The sequence below is a fragment of the Eptatretus burgeri genome, chromosome 10 (genome assembly GCF_056783735.1).
Source record: "Eptatretus burgeri isolate ZD-2024b chromosome 10, Ebu_testis_v1, whole genome shotgun sequence".
NCBI lineage: Eukaryota > Metazoa > Chordata > Myxini > Myxiniformes > Myxinidae > Eptatretus > Eptatretus burgeri.
The window spans coordinates 62,757,192-62,777,668 of NC_140970.1; the positions used below are offsets into that span (position 1 = coordinate 62,757,192).

Below are 20,477 nucleotides of genomic sequence, written 5' to 3' on the forward strand. Positions count from 1 at the left end.
GCGAGTGTATTAGACGATTCATTTTCTTGGATGATGTCAGATCAAATTCACATTGGTATAATATCCTACATCGTTTCTTGCCTGTCGCAACAACGCCAACATGCCATAATTTGGATCTCTCCCTCTCTCTTGCTCTCCATTTGTCAACACCATTGTGATCTCTCAGTAAGATACAAGGGGTTTCCCCATATTCTATGAACAGCTTTTACAGTTTCACTCTTGTTCAGAGACATCGGCAGAAAGTTGCAAAACTTGAACAGACCAGGAAGCCACAAAAGCACTTGATTACATTGAATGTTTTAATGAAAATTAGAAGAAAGCAAAATATCCTTGGTAATATTACATAGCGTTCGTTTAGCTACAGATGATAACCAGAGAACTAAAATATCCTCTCTCCCAGCATACCGCTGCTGAAAATGACAATGTATCAGTTAAAAGCTAGATGCTATAAGCATTGGTAAATGCCTGTAAATGAACAATTACAATTGATGGTTTCATGTAAGTTTCATTCAGCACACATCGGTAAATTGTAATATAAACTCCTTGATATGATGAGCTAATTTTGACTGTGGATGGCAATATTGTACTGTAAACTGCCTGGTGAGATTCATGAATGTGCTGGAATGTTCTCAGATGAAACTTCCAGTATGGACGAGAGTCGCATTTGCTGGAAGGCACGGGATCGTTCTGTGATACTATATAAACCCGAGAGAGACGGGTGATATGTGACGGGCCGCGAGTTTTGATCGTCCCCGTGCTCGAGTGACCCTCGTTCACTCATCAGAGTTAAATGTCCAGAACTGTTGTAACGCATGGAGTCAATTGTATTCTGGTTGATTTAAACTCATTAAGATTGTGTATTGGGAAAGAGTTCCTTTTGAGCTCTTGAAATCACCTGGATGGGCCAGCGTACGAGAGGACACTGCAATGGGAATCGAAGGATCGACAGCCCCGAAGGACGAGGTGAACACTCATGCGTTATGCTGGCAGGACAGGGACACTGGGCGGCAGAAATAACTCTATGCACGAATCGGAATTGGACATTGTAATGGTGAACTTCTTCATTTGACTTTGTATCTGTTTGTTTGAAATACAACTTTCAAAAATATTTTCCTGTTGATGTGGTCACTGTAAAGCCACTCAGAAGTCAGACACCAACTGGCAAAGATTATTTTGAGTGGTAGCTGACCTCTACGTTCGTTCAGACTTGTAAATCTCAAAGATTGGATTGCAGTTGTTAGCACGCTGAGTCTGACACCACAAACAACACGCGTACACTAAAGAGAATGAAACCCCAAAGGTGCACGTGTATCATCCCTCTGACGTAATGCATCAAGTGGCCACCCTGCTTCCAGCCTGTGCACACCAGTATACACTGTGTTGAATTGTCTATTTTCTCCTAATATCCGTCTTAAATGCAAGATTTACACAAGCTCCTTCAACAACCAGAAACATAAAATATCTTTGAGTTTTCCTGCTGTCTTATTTTTTTTTTCTGGTTCCTCGGTACAATCTTCTTTGTACGTATGCATCACAAGTCTGCAGGGTAGCATCCATTGGCTGAGGGTGTGGCTGTGCCACTGATGCAGTGCCCTCTGTTGGTTATGGCAGGGATTTTTAATTTATCCATTGTACAGTGATAGCTCACCTACTTTTCACAATTAACACCATGGGATATCTTTAACGTCCACCAACTAATATCGGCAGATGGGGCACCCAGTTCAATGTCCATCCGATGGACGGCACACACATTGATGAATCATCCTGCCTGTGAAGCAGTTTATAACTCGGTCGGGAATCAAACCCAGGCTAGACAGCTTAGAAGTGAGTGGGCGTACCTCTCGGCCATCCTGTGAACCCCCCTCAGTAGGATAATCTCTTTGATAAAACTTAGAGTTAATAGTTACCCTCTTATATTTTGTACATTCGAGTTTTCTAAAAATTATTCCTCTTTCCACTTGCCATTATCATCTCACGATTGGCTGGTTTTTAATGGAATATATCAATGAAAAGTTGATTTTAAGATCATCTTTGCTGCCAATGGGAATGAGGTGCAGCTGACATTTTGAACATTAGACCTTTGTCGTAGCAAAGGTGAAAATCCCTTCCCTTTGTCCTGTTTTGTTTGGACTAAAAGCTGCCCCTTAAAATGTCAGCACACTTTGTTTCCAAAGGCAATAAACATACTCTTAATTTTTTTGCTAAAAATCGGTCTTCCATTTTGTTCACTGACGCAATTTGACACTCGCCTTCATATAGACCAGAAACCAGTATCCATTTTTTATAATGATCCAATTGCATTTGACTATCTTTTAACTTGGTAAACCATGACTTATCATTCCCTTTTGCCCAAAATGTGACATTCATAGGAACATTTAGTTTCAAGTGATGAAGGAAGGAGTTTGGAGAAGGTGCGATGCACATGGCCTGTACGCTGCCTCGCAACACTCTCGACTGTGCTCGGCTTGTTGTTGGCCGTTTTCTTCATTCTGTTTGTAATAAATATTCTGCCAGGTGAGATGATTGTTTACATTTTTATTCTTTTGTTGAATTTATTTGCAATGATTCCATCCCCTTTTGTGTATGCAGTTTGTAAACGGTCTTTTATTCTGTTTAATCATTGTGGTATAAAACAAATGATCGCAAATTGAAACTGTAACAAGATCACAAATGCTATTGGTATGGCTTCTCGATGAGGCCTTTGCTATAACTGTTGACATGTACTCAAACCTTCATATAGCATGATCTTTGTGTAATCTTGAGAACTTGTATGAAATTAAACTGAACACAACTTTTTGCAATATTATTGATTACAGATGATTTTGCTGATAAAATTCAGTTGAGTACATGATTGTGATGTAAGTTACACTGTATACTTGAAGTTGTACAAGTTGATGAGTTTGTTTGATGGAACTTTGTTGCAAACCAGTGGCCTCGTTTTTGTTAAACTAGCTGGCCGAAAAGCCCTGGCTCCTTGTCAGACGGGACAGTGTATAAGGCTGGCACAAGATTTCTTACGCTGGATGGACCCATCAGTGGACCCCTGCACCGACTTTTACAACTTTGCATGTGGGGGCTGGCTGCAAAACCATCAACTGCGGGATGACGTATCCCACATGAGCCAGCGAGACCTCATGTGGTGGAGCAACCTGGAAATTATCAAGAATGTCCTCGGTAACTGATACAAAGCATATTGCTTGCAATGAACGATGTTAAGATGATGTGCAAGCTTTGTGTAGGCTTTAAACATTGTGCAGGCTTTAAGCATTGAAACTTTAAATGACGTTTCTCAGAGTGGGTGACTTTATTTTGTTTAGAAACAGGCAAAGTGAGCCCATTGCAATCGGTGGAAGATGCAAAGCGTTTTTACAGATCCTGCATGAATGAAGAAGCATTGGCACAGCAAGGTGTGGAACCAATGATGAAACTCAAAACAAAGGTACATACTCAGTGGTTTTATTGATTGTTGTAATGCTATATTTACAACTGCAAGTTGGGTTGAGAGCTTTTGGTGTCTGCTTCTTGAGCTTGCTGTGCTGTCATCTGAAAACAGCAAAACGATGGCCTCAAAACATTCAAGAAATCTCAAATTGCAGAGCATTGTTTCATGCACCGTCTCGCCATGTCCTTTATCCAAACATCTCTTAAGGGATCGTTTTTACCCAACAACCATTATTCTGATTTAAAGCCAGCTGCAGACACTTTATCTTGGATTACAACATTGAAAGTTAACATGAAGCTGGTTGCCCCATCTGCATTTAGATCACAATACCTCACATTTAACCAGACTCGGTGGCGCAATGTTTAAAGCCTCCACTCTGAGTCCGGGAGGTCAGTGGCTCGAATACAATCCTGGCCGAGTCGTACCAAAGACTTTAAAATACTATGTGCTGCTTCCATGGATGATGCTCAGCTTTAAAAAGGATACAGTATAGACAACCATAGGTCAGCAATCATAGCACAGGCTTGATGGGCAAAATGGCCTCCTCCTACATTGCAGTTCCATGTCAGACTAGCATAAATGCCCATCGCTTCACTGAGGGGAATATCAATCTTTTCTGTGATGGCTAATCTACAGGGTAAGAACAAAAAGGATTCCTGGGAGATACTGCCCTCAGTGCGGGAATAAACAGTGTCGCAAGTTTGCGTTTGCAGTTTCGCCACGTGTGCCCATGTACCCACGTACTAACCGTAAATGTTTTTTTTTTTTGTTTTTTTGCGTCACAAACTTTCCTGGGGAATTCCCTGAAACCACCGTCGTTTCATCAAAATCTGTGAATCTGTTCTCATGTTATAGCATGGCAAACAGAGGGACACGGCTCCTTTTATAGCAAACGTAGTGAGCTTCATACTTAACGCCTGCACATGAGAGAATAGGAAACAACAACAACAACACAATACTCTGGCAATTTGGAATCCGTGTCGTTGGCTATGACCCTTTTGCTTCCGGTTTTTTTTTTTTTGCTTCTGTTTTTTTTTTGCTTCTGGTTACTGTCATGGGGAATGATGCATGCTGGGAGATAAAGGCATCATTGGAGACATGAAAGACCCAAATATCAGACATAGTGTATATTTCCTCCACTGATTTTAATAAAGATATCTCCCTCATCATCAAAAAATGATTTTTAATCGTGATTTACATTATTTGATCGCTGATCCCGAATCGAGGCTGAAGTAACCGGAAATTGCTGCATTGAATGTAAGAAGAATTCTACGTTCGCTTCTAGGCTTTGCCTATTCCAAATTAATTTGTTTTTATTATATGTAATTGGTGAATATACCAGATGTAGTTGTAAATTAAGTTTGATGAGATTGGCACTTGTTTGCAGAAAAATAAGTATATTAGTAAATTATTTTCATCAGAGTATGGGTGTTTACATAACAGACATGATGGGAAAAAGGCCTCCGATGTCTGAATGTCTTTGTACCTAATCTTGTATCTAATCTTGTATATGTAGATATGTGTAATTTTAATGAAAAATCATAATAATCAGGAAAATTAAAGGCAAGAGTACTTTTTGAATCGTCACTGCATTCTTAAAGTGCAGGTTCCATGATTTTTTATGATGAAAAAAACAATGTTCTTGTCAAAAATTTAACTCGACTTAAACAATTTTCTGGTCTACAAACGTTCATCACTGCCATTAACAAAGAGCAATTTATCAAGGCTTGTTCAATTCATTTTATGCCTCCATTGATGAAGTCGCCGGTGACATTATGTTTTCGGGTTGTACATATGTACGTCCATGCTCATTTTCTCTTTTCTCTGCAACCGCTTGTCTGATTTACGCAAAATTTTCACCGTAGGTGTGAAGACTCATGTAGAATGTTTTAATGATAATTATGACATCATAGGTCACGTGGTGTGGCAGCTGTGTTGGGAAAACAGAAAAACTTTGGACCTCTATCTCCAAAACCGCTCCATGGAAAAAAATTTAAACTTGGCACATCAAATGCTCCCCATGGGAAAAAAAAATTCCCGATGTCATAGGTGGCTTCGTCATTACGTCATAATTGCATACATTGAATGTTTTATCCGATGAGTATGAAAATCTTTTGGAGTCATCTATAGCTAAATTGCATGGGGGGCGGGGGGGGATTGATGACATCATCAGTCATGTGGTTCGGCAGCCATATTCTTTCAGCATAAAAACCTTCAAAAATATTCTTCTCCAAAATTTCTCAACAGATCAAGGTGAAACATTCCAGGTATGATTGCCTATCCGTGAGGAATAAAAAGTTCTCCACCTCTGATGTCACATGGTTTGGCAACCATGATTTTTATTTATTTATTTATTTATTTGAAGGATAAACCTATAAAAACTTCTTCTTCAGAACGGCTTGACAGATTGATGGAAACTTCACCCAAATGTTCCCCAAGCCTTGGGGATGCCAGGATGTTCACAAATAATTAACAGGTCACATGGTCTGGCAGCCAAATTGGATTGAATGAAAATCTTAAATTCTTTCTCTTGAACCGCTTCATCAATCGACGTGAAACATCTCAATTATGATCTAATAGTCATGTGGAACATAGGTTTTAAATTTCAACCTGATCAGATGCATGCTCTGGCAGCCAGAATTATTTAATTTTTTCTGTGAAAGTGGTGTGAATCAGGAGGAAATTTTCAAAGGAGATAGGGAGGGTGAGGATGTGGAAGGATGGAGAGGGGGGGCTGTGGGAGAGGGGGATGGGGTATTCCCCTCATTATCTGTACCTGCCAATTATCAGATATCCCAATTAAATTACAAGTGATATGGGGCAGAAGGTGTATTAGTACACATTATGCAGTCTTTACTATGGTCAAGAAGGTGGCCCAGGCCCCCAAACCTCGCCCAGTTCCCCTCTTGCCCCCCCCCCTCATTGCACCCTGGCATAATTTTCAGACCCTATTGTAAAACAAGCAAAATATAATTTGCGATTAAAATGTTATATGTTGCTCAGTTGTGTCTTCTCAACGTTGTGCTAAAAAAGTTAAAATATTTTATTGCACAGGCCAAGGATTATACTGTTTAGTAATTTGTATTGAAAGCCATTCACCGATGCAGGGGTTTACCATTAATATTGTTTGGTGACAACTGTGATCAAAAATATGCTTCAAAATCCACTTCTGAACAAAACCAAATATCTGGTTAAGAAAGAAAAACATCTGATGAGGAACATTTGTGAATTAGGTTCTTACAAGTTAAAATCTATGAAATAAAATCATCCATCAATGCGTGAGATTATAAATGCCATGCTAAGAATGGTCAATATACACTTATAATGTCAAGATAAAAGTCATAATAATTATTAATAATTGGAAGGCACTTGGTAGAGCCCATACCTCCGCTGTGCAATGACTGATCCACGAGAATATATCAGGCCCATTACATTTTTGAAATATCAAGGCCAAAAACGATATATAACATATCTCTCAATGGTGAAGAATCACCTTTAAAAAATAAATAATTCGGGATCTTCAACAAAATCGAAACTATTTTCCTTGTCACACACCCATCCTGTCCACCAAGTTTCGTCCGATTCTGGCCACAACTTTTTGAGATATCGTGCACCCAGGCAAACAGGCAGGGGTGAAAACATAATCTCCTTCCACCTTTGGTGGTGGAGATAATAATCTATATATAATGTAGCAAGTGAATGTGATTCTGTATATATGTATGTTTATCTGCTCTTCACCCATTGGTTGGACAGCTGACCTAACTTAACCTGAAATACTTAACCTAAAGTGCCCAGAGGACCCAAAAGACCCCCCCCCCTCGAGGACCCCGAGGACCACAAAGACCTTCAAATACCCAAAAGACCCAGAAGACTCAAAATACCGAAGACCACGAGGAACCAAAACATCCAAAAGACCCGACAGACCCAAAAGACACAATGGGGCAATCATGAACCTATGGACATTCTGCATAATGTAAAAAGTGACTTCAGGTCCTTAACCCCCCACCCTTCCCCCTTTCGGCTTCAAGTCCTTAACTGCTCCAAACTCCAAGTACTCAATCCCCCTTCCAAGTCCACCCCCCACCCCGCCCCTTCCCAACATCTCAATCTCCCTCTTCCAATTCCATGCATCCTCACCCCCAACTCTCTGTCCTTCTCTCCCCATTTATTCCTGTTCTTAACAATCTTACACAAATATACACAGGGAACTTTGGTGCATGAGAAGGCCATTCGGCCTATCATGCGTGCATTGTTCCTGTTCCTGTTTGTTAAGAACAATGGTTAAAGCTGGAACGTTAAATTCACAATCACTTCCCCCTTTCTTCCCTTATCTTCACTATAATTCATGGACGTGCGTGCGTGTATTTGTTGCGCTACTAGTCCTCCAGCTCTGGGCCGATTACATCCAGACTTGCTACATAGGATCAGCATGACCCCAATTAATGTATAGGGATGCTTTTATCTTTACCGGTGGTCTTGGAAGGGGGGAGAGGGAGGGATGCAAATTCTCGATGTGTATCGTGTAGTGCCGCCTACATGTGGGTAGGGGTGTTACAAGTCTCCACCATTTACAGTGCAGTGTTCACGTCCCCACATTTTCCAATGCAGTTAGGTATTTTGAATTGTAATCAGTGGGTATGGTTTTGCTTCATGCACATAACTTAATGTTTATTTTGCCAATACAGAGCTGTCAGTTGCCTATATACACCGCCCAAATAAAGGTATGCATCTGCAGAAGAACGTGTTACATGTTTGGAACAAGATCGCCCATCGGGCGGGTACTCTGCTCGTCATAATTACTATTAACTAGCAGATATCCATGGAAATTCCACGTTATGTAAAATGTGACTTCAACAATATTCAAAGAATAGTTACATATCATTAACCTCCGCCATCGAAGATCGGAGGTTACTGTTTTCACCCCTTTCTGTTTGTTTGTTTGTTTGTTTGTGAACAGTATTACGGAAAAACTCCTCGACGGATTTCGACGAAACTTGGTGGGGGGGGAGGGTTAGGTATGGTCCAAGGATCATGCCATTAGATTTTGGACTTGGTCCCCCCCCCCAAAAAATTTAGAGAAAAAATTTTTTTTTTTTGCATTTCTACATGTTTTAAGTGATTTCCACCCCTCCCCCAAAAAAAATTGTTTGAGAAAAATTTTTTTTGCATTTCTACATGTTTTAAGTGATTTCCACCCCCCCAAAAAAAATTTTTTTGAGAAAATTTTTTTTTTTGCATTTCTACATGTTTTAAGTGATTTCCAACCCCCCCCAAAAAAAATGTTAGAGAAAAAAAAAATTTGCAACTTTTTTTCAACAAAATTTCGATTTCTTTTTTTTTGCACTTCTACATATTTTAAGTGATTTCCTACCCCCCCCCCCCTCAAAAAAAAATGTTGGAGAAAAGAACTATAACTTTGTCAGCACTGTTGACATATTTAATGAATCAGATATAAGGTTCACTTGAGTGACCCAGCAGTATTGGCGGTGGAGGTTTTGCACTCTCCCAAGTGCTCCCCTTCTAGTTTGAATTTAATATTGTCAAGCTACAGCATGTACTTCTTAAAGCTGTTGGTTGTTTAAATTGAGACTTCTTTGACGAAAATTTGGCAGTCAGGCCACACTCCCATTTCCGATAACATTTCCTGTCGGCTTGTCACACTGTCCCTCGGTCGCCAGCAGTCGGGCCGTGCCATCCCTCGGACATTGCTCGTCTCCATCAAAGTTATGTCAACGTATGCCAACCGCAACGTCACGGTCAAAACAACATACAATTCACAATGTCACGAGATATGTCATGGCGAAAATCCATGTAATGACCACTCTCAAGTGACTATGAGCAGCCTAATTGTGTTCATAAATGACCCTAAATTAATTATCATCTTCATGATGCGTAAATACTGTGCATACAACATTAAGATTGAATAACGACGAGACACTGTTTTATTCATAATCTTGTGAGATTCAATCATGTCCTGTTATTTTAGACGGACATACATGACGAGCGTATTATTATTTCGATAATAATAATAACATGCATGTTGTAGAAGAGGAATGAATCTTCTAAATAGTTCTCCTGGAAATTATTATAATACACCTTTATGCATCTCTCATCTCATCTCTTGTTACCTTTGTGCACTTTATGATTGTCGTAGCCACAAATGCATAGAAACTTTTCAGGTACTCTTTAATGATTTGGATATTTGGGTGTTAATTAATTGAAGTTCTGAGGATCTTCAGTACCTTTTTGAAAAAAGCAAATATTGTGGTACAAAATAGAATGTGGACCTTCTGTTGTTATTAATCTGGGGAAAATAACGAGGTGGAATAATTTATTAAAATTTCAAACTTGTGTTTTATTTCTCTCTTTCGCACAGCTTGGACTAAATGACTCTGTCGTCAATATCACGACGTTGATGTCAACGCTAACCAAGCAATTCCTTGGTCAATCACTTTTCTCCATCGGTGTATATGAAAATATGAGCAAACAGATCATCAAGGTCAGCCATTAGCATTTATTCATGCTCCTGATGCTGTGGAATACTGTGCTGTGGAATACTGTGCTGTGCATTGTCGTTGTTAACTAGCGGTGTTGCACTGCAGCATTTATTTTACTTAACACTGATCTAAGACTCACAGAGGGACGTGTACGTGTACTTCATGTTGGACCAGCATGTAAGGACATATTGGTAAACTTTTGCATGAGTTGCAAGGATGTGAGTAGACGATGGACAAATCGACACACTACATGTGATTGGAATTGCCTCATGATGCTGGGATCATATATAAGTAGTCAAATAGGAACACCAAAGAGGCCAATTCATTTTAAACTTGCACACCACTATTTGACTCGTTATATTTAATTCTAATCTTGTATCATACAGTTTGACCAAATCAACAGTTGTCTCAAGTTAAACTTAAAGGGGAACCCCAGTTAGATAGCTATGTTCACTGAATATTATTAACTTAAATGATTGTCTCAGTGCATATATTTATTTATTTATTTTTATATACAATGTTAAGGCTCGTATAAGAGCTAACACATATAATGTATAACAAGGGGAGCAGGAGACAAGAGGGGCGGGAGAGGGAAGCTCAAAATAGTGTGGAACAGAGACGTGAGATCTGTGGAAGGGAGAGGGATGGGATGGGGTGGGGTATATGGGGTAAACAGGATGGACACTACAGGGACTTTCAGGAAGGAAAGCAAGGAATACAAAGGAGGTGGGTTTGGGGTGGTTTAACGGGAGTAGAAAAGATCATGGTTTTGGATGGGAGTGAACAGCTGTTTTGAAGACCTGGAGGGGAGAGTGGGATTGAAGAGAGTGTGGGACTTTGTTCCAAAGATGGGAAATAAGAGGAATGAAAGAGTGAAGATAAGCAGTGATTCTTGATTTTGGTAGTTTTCCCAGAAAGCGGTTGCTGGTGGACCTTGAGCGCCCTGCGGAAATATGGAGGGGGACATATCTCATAGAGAGCAGGGGGGAGGGGCGAGCCTGGAGAGGAGACTGTAGAAGACAGAAAAACCACCGACCTGCCTGCAGTGAGAGAGTGAGACTCCCAAAGACTTGGCCTCATCGCGGGAGATACCGATGATCCTAAATGCCTTGGTTTCCACTGTGTGAAGCCGAGAAAGGTGAGAAGCTGGAGCACCAGCCCAGACGAGAGAGCAGTACTCCATCAGGCTGCTTCTTCAAGCATCTTCAAGAGGATTGTTAAGAATGTAGATGGGGTTGGGGGGGAGGGGGTTCCAAATGGTCCTTTCAGGGAGATTAAGTGAGAGTGTGAGATTTGTCAGAATTGAAAGATGTGTTCCAAGTGCTGGACCAGCTTGTGATTTTACCCAGGTCTGCAGAAAGTGAGGAGGCTGCTGCTTGCTGTTCTGAGGGATGACAGATGGAATGGCAGAGGGTGGAGTTGTCAACAAAGAGATAAAGAGGATTTTCCAGAGTCAGAGAGATCATTGGTGAAAACCAGAAAAAGCACAGGGCACAGAACACTGCCTGGACAGGAAGAGGGGATGAGAGGATTCCATTTAGGGCCAGACGTTGACTGTGACAGGAGAGGAAGTCTGCGAGCCGTGTGTGGAGATTGCTTTGGATACCATAGGAAGAGAGTTTGGTGAGCAGGGCAGGGTGCCAGACCGTATCGGAAGCAGGCGATATGTCTCGGGATATGACTCTGATCTCATGTCTGGCGTTGAGGAACTCCATCCATTGTTGGGAAAGCTGGAGCAGAAAGTCCAGGATGGAGTGATCTTGTCTGAATCCAAATTTATGATTGGAAATCAAGCCATTGGAGAAGAGGAAGGATTTAATGTCTGAAGCGATGATGGATTCCTTAACCTTGCTGATGATTTGGAGAAGACTGATTGGTCTATCGTTGCAGGGATCTGTTTTTGCACCTTTTTTGTGCAGGGCAGTGATGTTTGCTGATTTCCAATCAGAAGACAGATGACCTTGAGCAAATGAGAGGGTGAATAGAACAGAGAGAGAGTGAGCAAGAGCAGAAGAGCAGGTTTTTAGGACACGTGGGCTGATGCCATCTGGACCGTTTGCAGAATCTGAGTCGAGGTTTGACAGCAAGCTCTCCAGCTTGTCAGGAGAAAAGGACACAGAGTTCAGGAACAGCTGGGTGTGACTGGGTAAGGTGGGTACAGAAACCGATGGGTTTTGGACACAAGATTTCGAAGCAAACAGAGTTTAGGCATTCAGCTTTTTCATGTGCAGTGTCAGCTGTGTGGCCATTTGAGGTCAGGGAGGGAATGGAGGTGGAACATACACCAAAAACAGACTTAACTAGATGACACCAGGATTTGGAGGAGGGAGTATATAATCATCAATTAAAAAATTTTTGCATCACATCTAAAATTAAAGCTCTGAGCACCTGGTTGCTATGGAAATTCAGGTTCGGGTTCAAGTGAGGATATTTGTAACATTACGTGTTCCACTTTCCTCATTTGGGTTCATTCCTCGATCAACGTGGTTTGCGTACACGTGATGAAGAAATTTTCTGAATTGCAAGTTTTTGTTCACAATTTTGAATATTGTTTCTTAAATTTTTTTTTGTGAGGATTATATATGTGTTTATCTTGTATGTGACCAAAGATATACCCTATTCATTTAATGGTAAATGTTTCTTTGTATGCCTGGTGTTGGCCTAATGGTTCGGGTGGCAGGTTTGGGATCCTTGGGTCCTGAGTTCAAATTCTGCTTGACCATGATCTATATTGCTGATTATAGTAATATTGCAAAGTAACCAGTATCTATAAATCTGTTGAATTAATACCAGGTGGGGTAGACTCAGGCTGTCATCCTTCTGAGGTCAGCAAAATGAATACCAGCTTGCTAGGATGATTGAGCCATTCAAGTATCCTGTGTTTGAGTGGTGACGCATCCAGGATTGTTCCCAATAGCCCAGGAGACTGCTTCGGCAGTACCGACACTGTACAAAGTATGGTCCAAATTGATGGATGTTGGATGGATGGCTAGATGTTTCCTTGTCCATATTTCCATATCATTCAAGTCTCCCTTAAATACTTTGTATTTTTTTTTTTGCTGACTCTGTTTTGAATTTTATCAGATAATGAACAAAGAATGTTGGTTTTATTGGATCAACAAATTATAGCATCACTTTTTGCAAACAAATGTTGTTCAAGAACACTGTGATATTTCCTGTACATTGATGTATATACTCTGTGATGTGACGCATTGCAGCTCTCAGTTCCACAGTTCAGCCTTCCTCTGTTGGATTACTTGAATGCAACAACCAGAAGTACCAAGGTAAAGGTTCATGTGATTTTGACAATGTCATTTTCTGTTTTTAGAGTTCAACTTTGAGTTCAATAAAGTTTGTGCATTTCCAACTAAAGCAAAACACAATGTTTTTGTGGGAAAAAAAAATTTGGAATGATGTACAGTATTTTTCACCCTTGCAAAGGTTGTTTGTGAAACAAATTCTAAATTGTAATTAATTATGTACTAATTTGATGTGATCTAAGAGATCCTACTTTTAAAACGTTACTATGAACATAGTTGATTGCTCTAATACTGATGCACCTGCCATGTTTTGTGTTTTGTTTTGTTTTTCCTTAAAAAAAATTTTTTTTAATTTACAGGTTTTAACAGCTTACCAAGATTACATGGTCAGGGCCTTCGCACTACTGGGAACAAAAGAAAATGTGTCCCGCACTTTAGAATTTGAGATGCAGTTGGCTAAACTGGCGAATGAAGCTGATGCAAATTCGAAGACCGTTTCCATCTCCCAGCTTCAGGTGACAAAAAATGACTGTTTTACGGTTTGAGGATTTTAATGATACCGTATTACGCTGATAGGAATTTTCATTGCTTTACCATTGCTGCCTGGATTTGTCAAGGTAGCGTGGTCATGCTCACACCACCGATCGGTTCCCATGCTCTGTTTCTCGCTCTCTTGTGGCTGAAAGTACGAGTGAGATCCGGTCACTCCCCGGAGAACTGTAAGGGGCTGTACAATAACGACAACAGTTTGTTGTTTGCTGAACAGTTTACTGAATCCAGATGATGTTGCTGACATCCAATCTATAAGCTGTCTGGATCTCTGATGAAAGCTTGATGCGATGAAGGATGTGAACATATCGGTTTAAAAAATAGCAATTGATCAATTCCAAAAAGGCGTCATATTAATGAGATAATATTTCCATTTTTTTATCTTGTCAACTGCTCATTGGGGAAGCTTAAGCCTTTACTGGGACAAGGACATGAGATGAATGGCTTTGGGTGGAGTTGGTAAGTCCTTGTTCTATTGTCCTCAGTGTCGTGAGTTTGATTCCCGTGCCGACTCAGCAGAAATTTCCACATCCTGCAATGGAATCATGACATATCTTGGATTGTCTTTAAAGCCAAAGTAACATACATGACACCCCAACGCTCTGTTAACAATATGAACCTACACCACCATATCAGGGGACATCAATCTGCTTTTATATGAATATGACTGATCAGGATATTTGAAGATGATGGACAAATCAACAAAGTAGATGGATTTTGAAGCAGAGATTATCATCGGTCTTGACTGAACCAGATTCGTTTTCCAAGATATTCTGGCTCACACAGATATTGGAAGACAACTCAATTTGAGTGTCCCCTCGTGAGAAGGCTGAATGCCTCAATTCTGTGTTTGCTTCCAAATCTTGTCTCCCCAACCCCTCACTCTTGTATCCATCATCCATGTCACACCCAACTGGTCCTGCACTCTGTCTTTTGCACCTGAGAAGGTGGAGGAGGTTCAGTTCTCGACTCGAACTCTGCAGCTGGACTGGACGGCATCAGCTCACGTGTCTTAAAATCCTGCTCTGCTGCTCTTTCACATCCTTTCTGCCCTTTTCAGCTTGTCATTTGCCCGAGGTCATCTTCCATCTGGACATAAGCCATTTAACATCTTTCAAGAACATAACTTGGAAAAAATTAACAGCAAACCGGCTCACCCAAAATGAATTTATGTATAATCTTTTTTTTTCACGATTCTCGCATTTTTACTTGTGGTCACCACAACGCTGGTTGATCACCCTTCTCCATCTCCTCCTGTCAGTTGCCCATTCTTCTTCCAATCCCACAACTTCTAAATCTCTAACCACCACATCCTTCCATCTGGAATTTGACCTTCCTCCTCCTCTTCCTGGCAGTCCCGTGTGCATCACTTACCTCACCACATTTTTTGGTTCACCAAAAATATAAGTGACCACTATATTAGTTATTGTTGTGTGTCTGTCTGTCTGTCTGTCCCGAGCATAGCTCCGTGGGTTTTGATCCGATCCTGATAAAATTTGGGTGGGAGGTTTATATCATGATCTAGTTGTGTTTTCCTGAAAATGGGCGTCGTGCGCCCATTGTGGGTGGAGCCACGCCCAAAAAACATGTGTTTTTAGGGGGTAGCTGATTTCAATTTACATCTTCTCCGAGGGGTTTTGTTGAATCTGACAGTGGTTTGGGTACTTGGTTAGCCCAATGGCACCTGCATAGGTGGCAGGGCTCGATTTTTCATTTTCGTCCCAAGGTCAAGGCCACAAGGTCACGAACTTAGAAAATTGCCAATTGTGTTTTTAGGGGGTAGCCGATTTCAATTTGCATCTTCTCCTAGGGGGTTGGTCGAAGCTCGCAGCAGTTTTGGTATTTGGTTAGCCCAATGGCACCTGCATAGCCCCACGGAGCTCGATTTTTCATTTTAGTGTCAAGGTCACAAGGTCATGAACTTAGAAAATTTCGAATTTTGACATAAAAATCAGACGACCGCCCAAACTATGAGAGCTAGGATGACAATTTTTTTTATGCATAATCTTGAGGTCATTCCCCACCTAAAGTCTTGAAACCATTTTTCTCTATCTCAAACACCTTGCCTGTGGCTCCCCCTTCGAGTTTGTTTTTACGCTGATTTCATCAAAGTATGGATAATCTGAGGAGTGCGAAATGCCATATAGCCTATATGACGTTATATTGTTCTTGGAATGTTCCAGAGGAAGTTTTGCACCAAAGGTCATAATCCTTGACCTTTGACCTTTAAGGCCACAAAGGTCAAATTTTCAAAGTTGTGGGAATCGAACCGGGTTTTCGACCTTCTTCAACGAACTAACTCCATTAAGTTATAGCACGTATCCTGTTTCCTTATTTTAATGTCCACAACATTGTTTTGTGACCTTTAAAGGTTATGCAAAGGTCAAATGTTGAAAGTTGTTGAACGAAACCGGGTTTTCGACATTTTGCAGCTAATAACCTGTCACTCGTACCACATCATGTTGATCATTTTTATAACTTGGTCAAAAATTATCACATTGTCTCATCCTTGACTTCTGAAACAATCTACATCGTCAAATACCGCTCGTTAACCATCGTCGTCTTCAGACTTGTTTTTTCTCTTTTTCTCTTTGTCACTTTCTTTTTCCTTTTTCTTTCTCTTTCTTTTTCCTTTTTCTTTCTCTTTCTTTCTCTTTTTTTTCTCTCTTTCTCTCCTTTTTTTCTCTTTCTCTCCTTTTTTTCTTCTTTTTCTCTTTCTCTCTCCTTTTTCTTTTTTTCTCTCCTTTTTCTTTTTCTCTTTCTCTTTTTCTCTCCCCCCTTTCTCTCCTTTTTTTCTCTCCTTTTCTTTCTATTTCCCTTTCATTTTCTTTTTCAATTTCTCTCCTTTTCTTTCTCTCTACCAAACCAATTGAATCTCTTCTCAGCTACTTTCACGAATGCTTCCACAATCTTCACTGTACCCCTTGTACACTGCTTCCCAATGTTGTCCTTTCTTGTCACTCCACACATCCATCTCAGTATTAGCATCTCATTTGTATCCAGTTTCTGTCCCTATCCAGTTTCCATTACACAACACTACACTGTACTTCCTTCAATTTTTCCAACCAGAACGAATCGGTTGATTAATTTCAATTTCCATGTTTTCACACCACTGACACCAGATACTTGAAGCTACTCACATTCTCCAGAACTTCACCCATAATTACATGGGCAGGGCTTTTGCCCATAGTACACTAAACTCTGTTGTGAGCAGTTGTTCTGAAATAAATTGCATTCCCTTCCTGGAATGCTAATCCGACCGAAGGCAATATCGGTACATTCCAAAAATCTGCAACATGTATGTCCACTCTCAGGAGAGCCAGAAAACAACATCTGTACAACCTCAAGATTTAGCTTTCAAACCTGACTCCCTCCTCCAAAACCTGGTGGCACCTTGTCAAGTCGGTTTCTGGTGTATGCTCCCCTTCCATCCCTTCCCTCACTTCAAATGGCATCACTGCCGACTCTACTTGCGATGAGGCTGAATGCCTCAATTCTGTGTTTGCTTCCATATCTTGTGTCGCCAACCCCTAACTCTTGGTACCCATCATTCCCTGCCACACCCAACTGCTTCTGCACTCTGTGTCTTTTTGCAGCTGAGAAGGTGGAGATGTTTTTTCCAACCCTCAACTGACTCTGCAGCTGGACTGAATGGCATTAGCTCACGTGCCTTAAAATCCTGTTCTGCTGCTCTTTCACATCCTCTCTTTTCCCTTTTCACCTTCTCATTCGCCCTAGGTCATCTTCCATATGCTTGGAAATCTGCCAACATCGCTGCATTACTGTCAAAAGATGCCAAAACTGATCCCCTTAACTGCAGACCTATCAGCTTGCTTCAAATCATCAGGAAGATCATATAATCCATCATCACAGTTGATATGAATTAATTCATTTTCTCCAACAACCTCATCTCAGATCACCAAGTTGCTTTCAGACCAGGTCACTCCACCTTGGACATGCCACCAAGTAATTCTCTCCCCTCTGAACTGGCTCCACTGCCTCACATCTTGCTCAGCTTGATGCCTTGGAAACTGAGGCCTTTCAAATTATTGAAATCTCCCATGATGAGGCTGAATCTATGCATCTATCACTTCGCCATCGCAGACAGGTCAGTGGTCTCTGTCTTCTACCACCTCCTTTCTGGTCTTGCACGCTCTGCTCTTTCGGTGCTTTGTCCCCCCACCCAGGTTTCTGCAGGGCACACACGGTCCATCATCATCCCTGTTCTGGTGAACCTTCCTAAATCCAGGATCACTGCTTTACTCCACCCATTTGTTCCCCCTTTTTTCCCCGCATGTGAAACCAACTTCCACATTCTCTTCAATGTCATTCTGTCATTCTTCCCTCCAGGTCTTCAAGACAGCTGTTCACCACCATCTCAGATCATCCCCAATCCAAAACCGTGATCTTTTATTCTCTCGTTAACCTCCCCGCCCCTCCATCTTCCCCATGCCACCCCAATCCTTCCTCCTTCCAAATTTCAAGTTTTCCCTCTTGTGAGTTTCGTTCTGTATCCATATTGTCCACCCCATGCATTCTCTCCTGCCCCTCATTTCTCCCCACACCCATTGTTTGTCCAAGTCTGCCTCTATCTTGGCCTTCAACTCTGCTGTTGGTGTTTCCAGCTATTTCTACTGTTCCTTTTGTGCTGTTGCATCCCGATCCGTTCAGTGTACTTGTCCTACCTCTTCCACAAGCCTCGACTGTATACAAAAAAAAAGTCTCGACTCTTTCAGCCTGATCCTCTTCCCCATGCTCAAACTGGCAATCTATATAATCGAGTCTTTGGTCTACCGAATTTTATACCCCTATCTTCCAGTGCTTTTCTCCATTTCTCTAGAACCTTAGTCATATTATTATCAATCATCCTCCCCACCACACAGCTCAATGTCATCTGCAAACATCATTGACTGTGGCACTTCCTGCCTCACTTGCTCAGTTAGAATGCTCCTGACAATCAGGAAGAGGAAGGGGCTCAGTGTCGATTCTTGGTGTATTCCAGCCTTAACTTAAAAACTCTCACTCTCTTCCACACTGCTTCTTACTCTTGGACTGTTCAATGAGATGCATGTACATCTAATATGTTAGTGAATTGTTATACGACATTTTCTTCACTCTTAATTTCCTTTAAGCAGTTCACTTTTTTTGCATTAAATGTCCTGGGTCACAGTCAAAAGGGTTGAGGGATGTGACTATGTTAAGTATGAAGGTGTAACTTCATTATGAAGTTGTTAGGTCATGTATCAAATGTCTGAAAGGTTAAATAATGGTTTGTATTCATGTACATGATATGGAGCATGGTCGACATGTTTATAGGGCTTGTGACGTGTTCATGTGGTGCTTGCATCACCAATCGATCGGTCTTGAAGCTACATTAACACTAAATGTCATCTAACCGAGGTAACTGTTTATGTCACTCGATGCAAGTAAAACTATTTATATACCTCCCAATAAAGATTTAATATCTCCATGACCATTGCCAATGTGTGGTGTGCATCAACTAAGTTGTTAATTTTCCTCTCAATAGGAAATGTTTCCTTTCCTTCAATGGGAGCCATACCTGAACTATGTATTTGAAAATACACATGATGACCAACAAATCACAGTCTCCTCAATGAAATACTTTAAAGCCCTCGACAATTTGATCATCAACTCCAAAAACAGGTAATCAAGCGTTATTGTCTTTAATAGAAACATGTCAGTGGAGGCTAACAAAGAAAGTGTAAAATAATGAACTAATTGTCCATGCAAATTTTTTTTAATCAATTGCAGCAGAGGATGAGCAAGATATATTGGTGGGAAGTTTGTCTTCACCAAATCCAGAAGGGAGGATTTTTTTCCTTTTGTTGAAATCGGGGTGGGTAAATTCACGGATTGAGTCTGTCCCATGGAGTCACACAAGTCCTTTGCAGAAGTGCTATGGTTGGTGAGAGAGGTACCAACACCCAGCCAATTAGCATGGTGACAAATGACAAGGATTGTCACTTGAGAGGAATGTCACTGAGAAAGAGGTTAAGGAAGTGGTGGGGAAAGGGCGGCTCTTTGCGGGACACGGTTTGGGAGGTTTTTCTACTCCGAAAAGGTATTGCTCATTGTAACCGTGCTTGTATGTTTGATGGAAAGTTTGAGATCCAATGTCTGTTGTCATTGCTCATCCTTATTCTGAGAATATATATATATATATATATTTTTTTTAATCAATCTTTTGTGTCGGTCTGAGGGACAGTGTTGAAAGCTTTGTCAATGGCGATGATAGCGAGTAAGATGCTTTTGGGGTGGTTAAATACATCTAAAACTAGAAGGGCACTCGGTAGAGCGCATATCTCCGCCACGTAATGACTGATCTACAAGAACATATCAGGCCCATTACATTTTTGAAACATCATGTGAGATATCGTTTTTGGCCCTCTCTCTCAATGGTGAAGAATCACTTAAAAAATTATCAGATCCACGTTTGGATCTTCACCAAAATTAAATCGGTTCGTCCTTTTCACACACCCAATCTGTCCACAAATTTCATCCAGCTCCGTCCACAACTTTTTGACATATCCTGTGCAGAGACAGATAAACAAACAGACAAATAAAAAAAATCACTCACAGTGCGACACTTGGCAAAAAGGCATTTGGGAGAGCACATACCTCTGCCAGGTTGAACAGTTCACGTTTTGCATCCCACTGATTTGATGGATCCGAACCAAAATCGAATCTGCTTGTTCTCGTCATCTAACC

The 20,477-nt window shown here is 40.9% G+C and overlaps 1 protein-coding gene across 1 annotated transcript in view; it reads left to right on the forward strand.

The window, feature by feature from the left end:
• LOC147018706 (endothelin-converting enzyme 1-like) overlaps nt 1-20,477 on the forward strand; it is a 75,461-nt gene that overhangs the window by 22,021 nt on the left and 32,963 nt on the right. Inside the window, exons 3-9 of the mRNA XM_085898661.1 lie at nt 2,370-2,514; nt 2,953-3,174; nt 3,318-3,439; nt 9,819-9,941; nt 13,158-13,223; nt 13,559-13,714; nt 19,276-19,412. Of these exons, the coding sequence (XP_085754787.1) occupies nt 2,370-2,514; nt 2,953-3,174; nt 3,318-3,439; nt 9,819-9,941; nt 13,158-13,223; nt 13,559-13,714; nt 19,276-19,412 (971 nt within the window). The remainder of the gene's footprint in view (nt 1-2,369; nt 2,515-2,952; nt 3,175-3,317; nt 3,440-9,818; nt 9,942-13,157; nt 13,224-13,558; nt 13,715-19,275; nt 19,413-20,477) is intronic.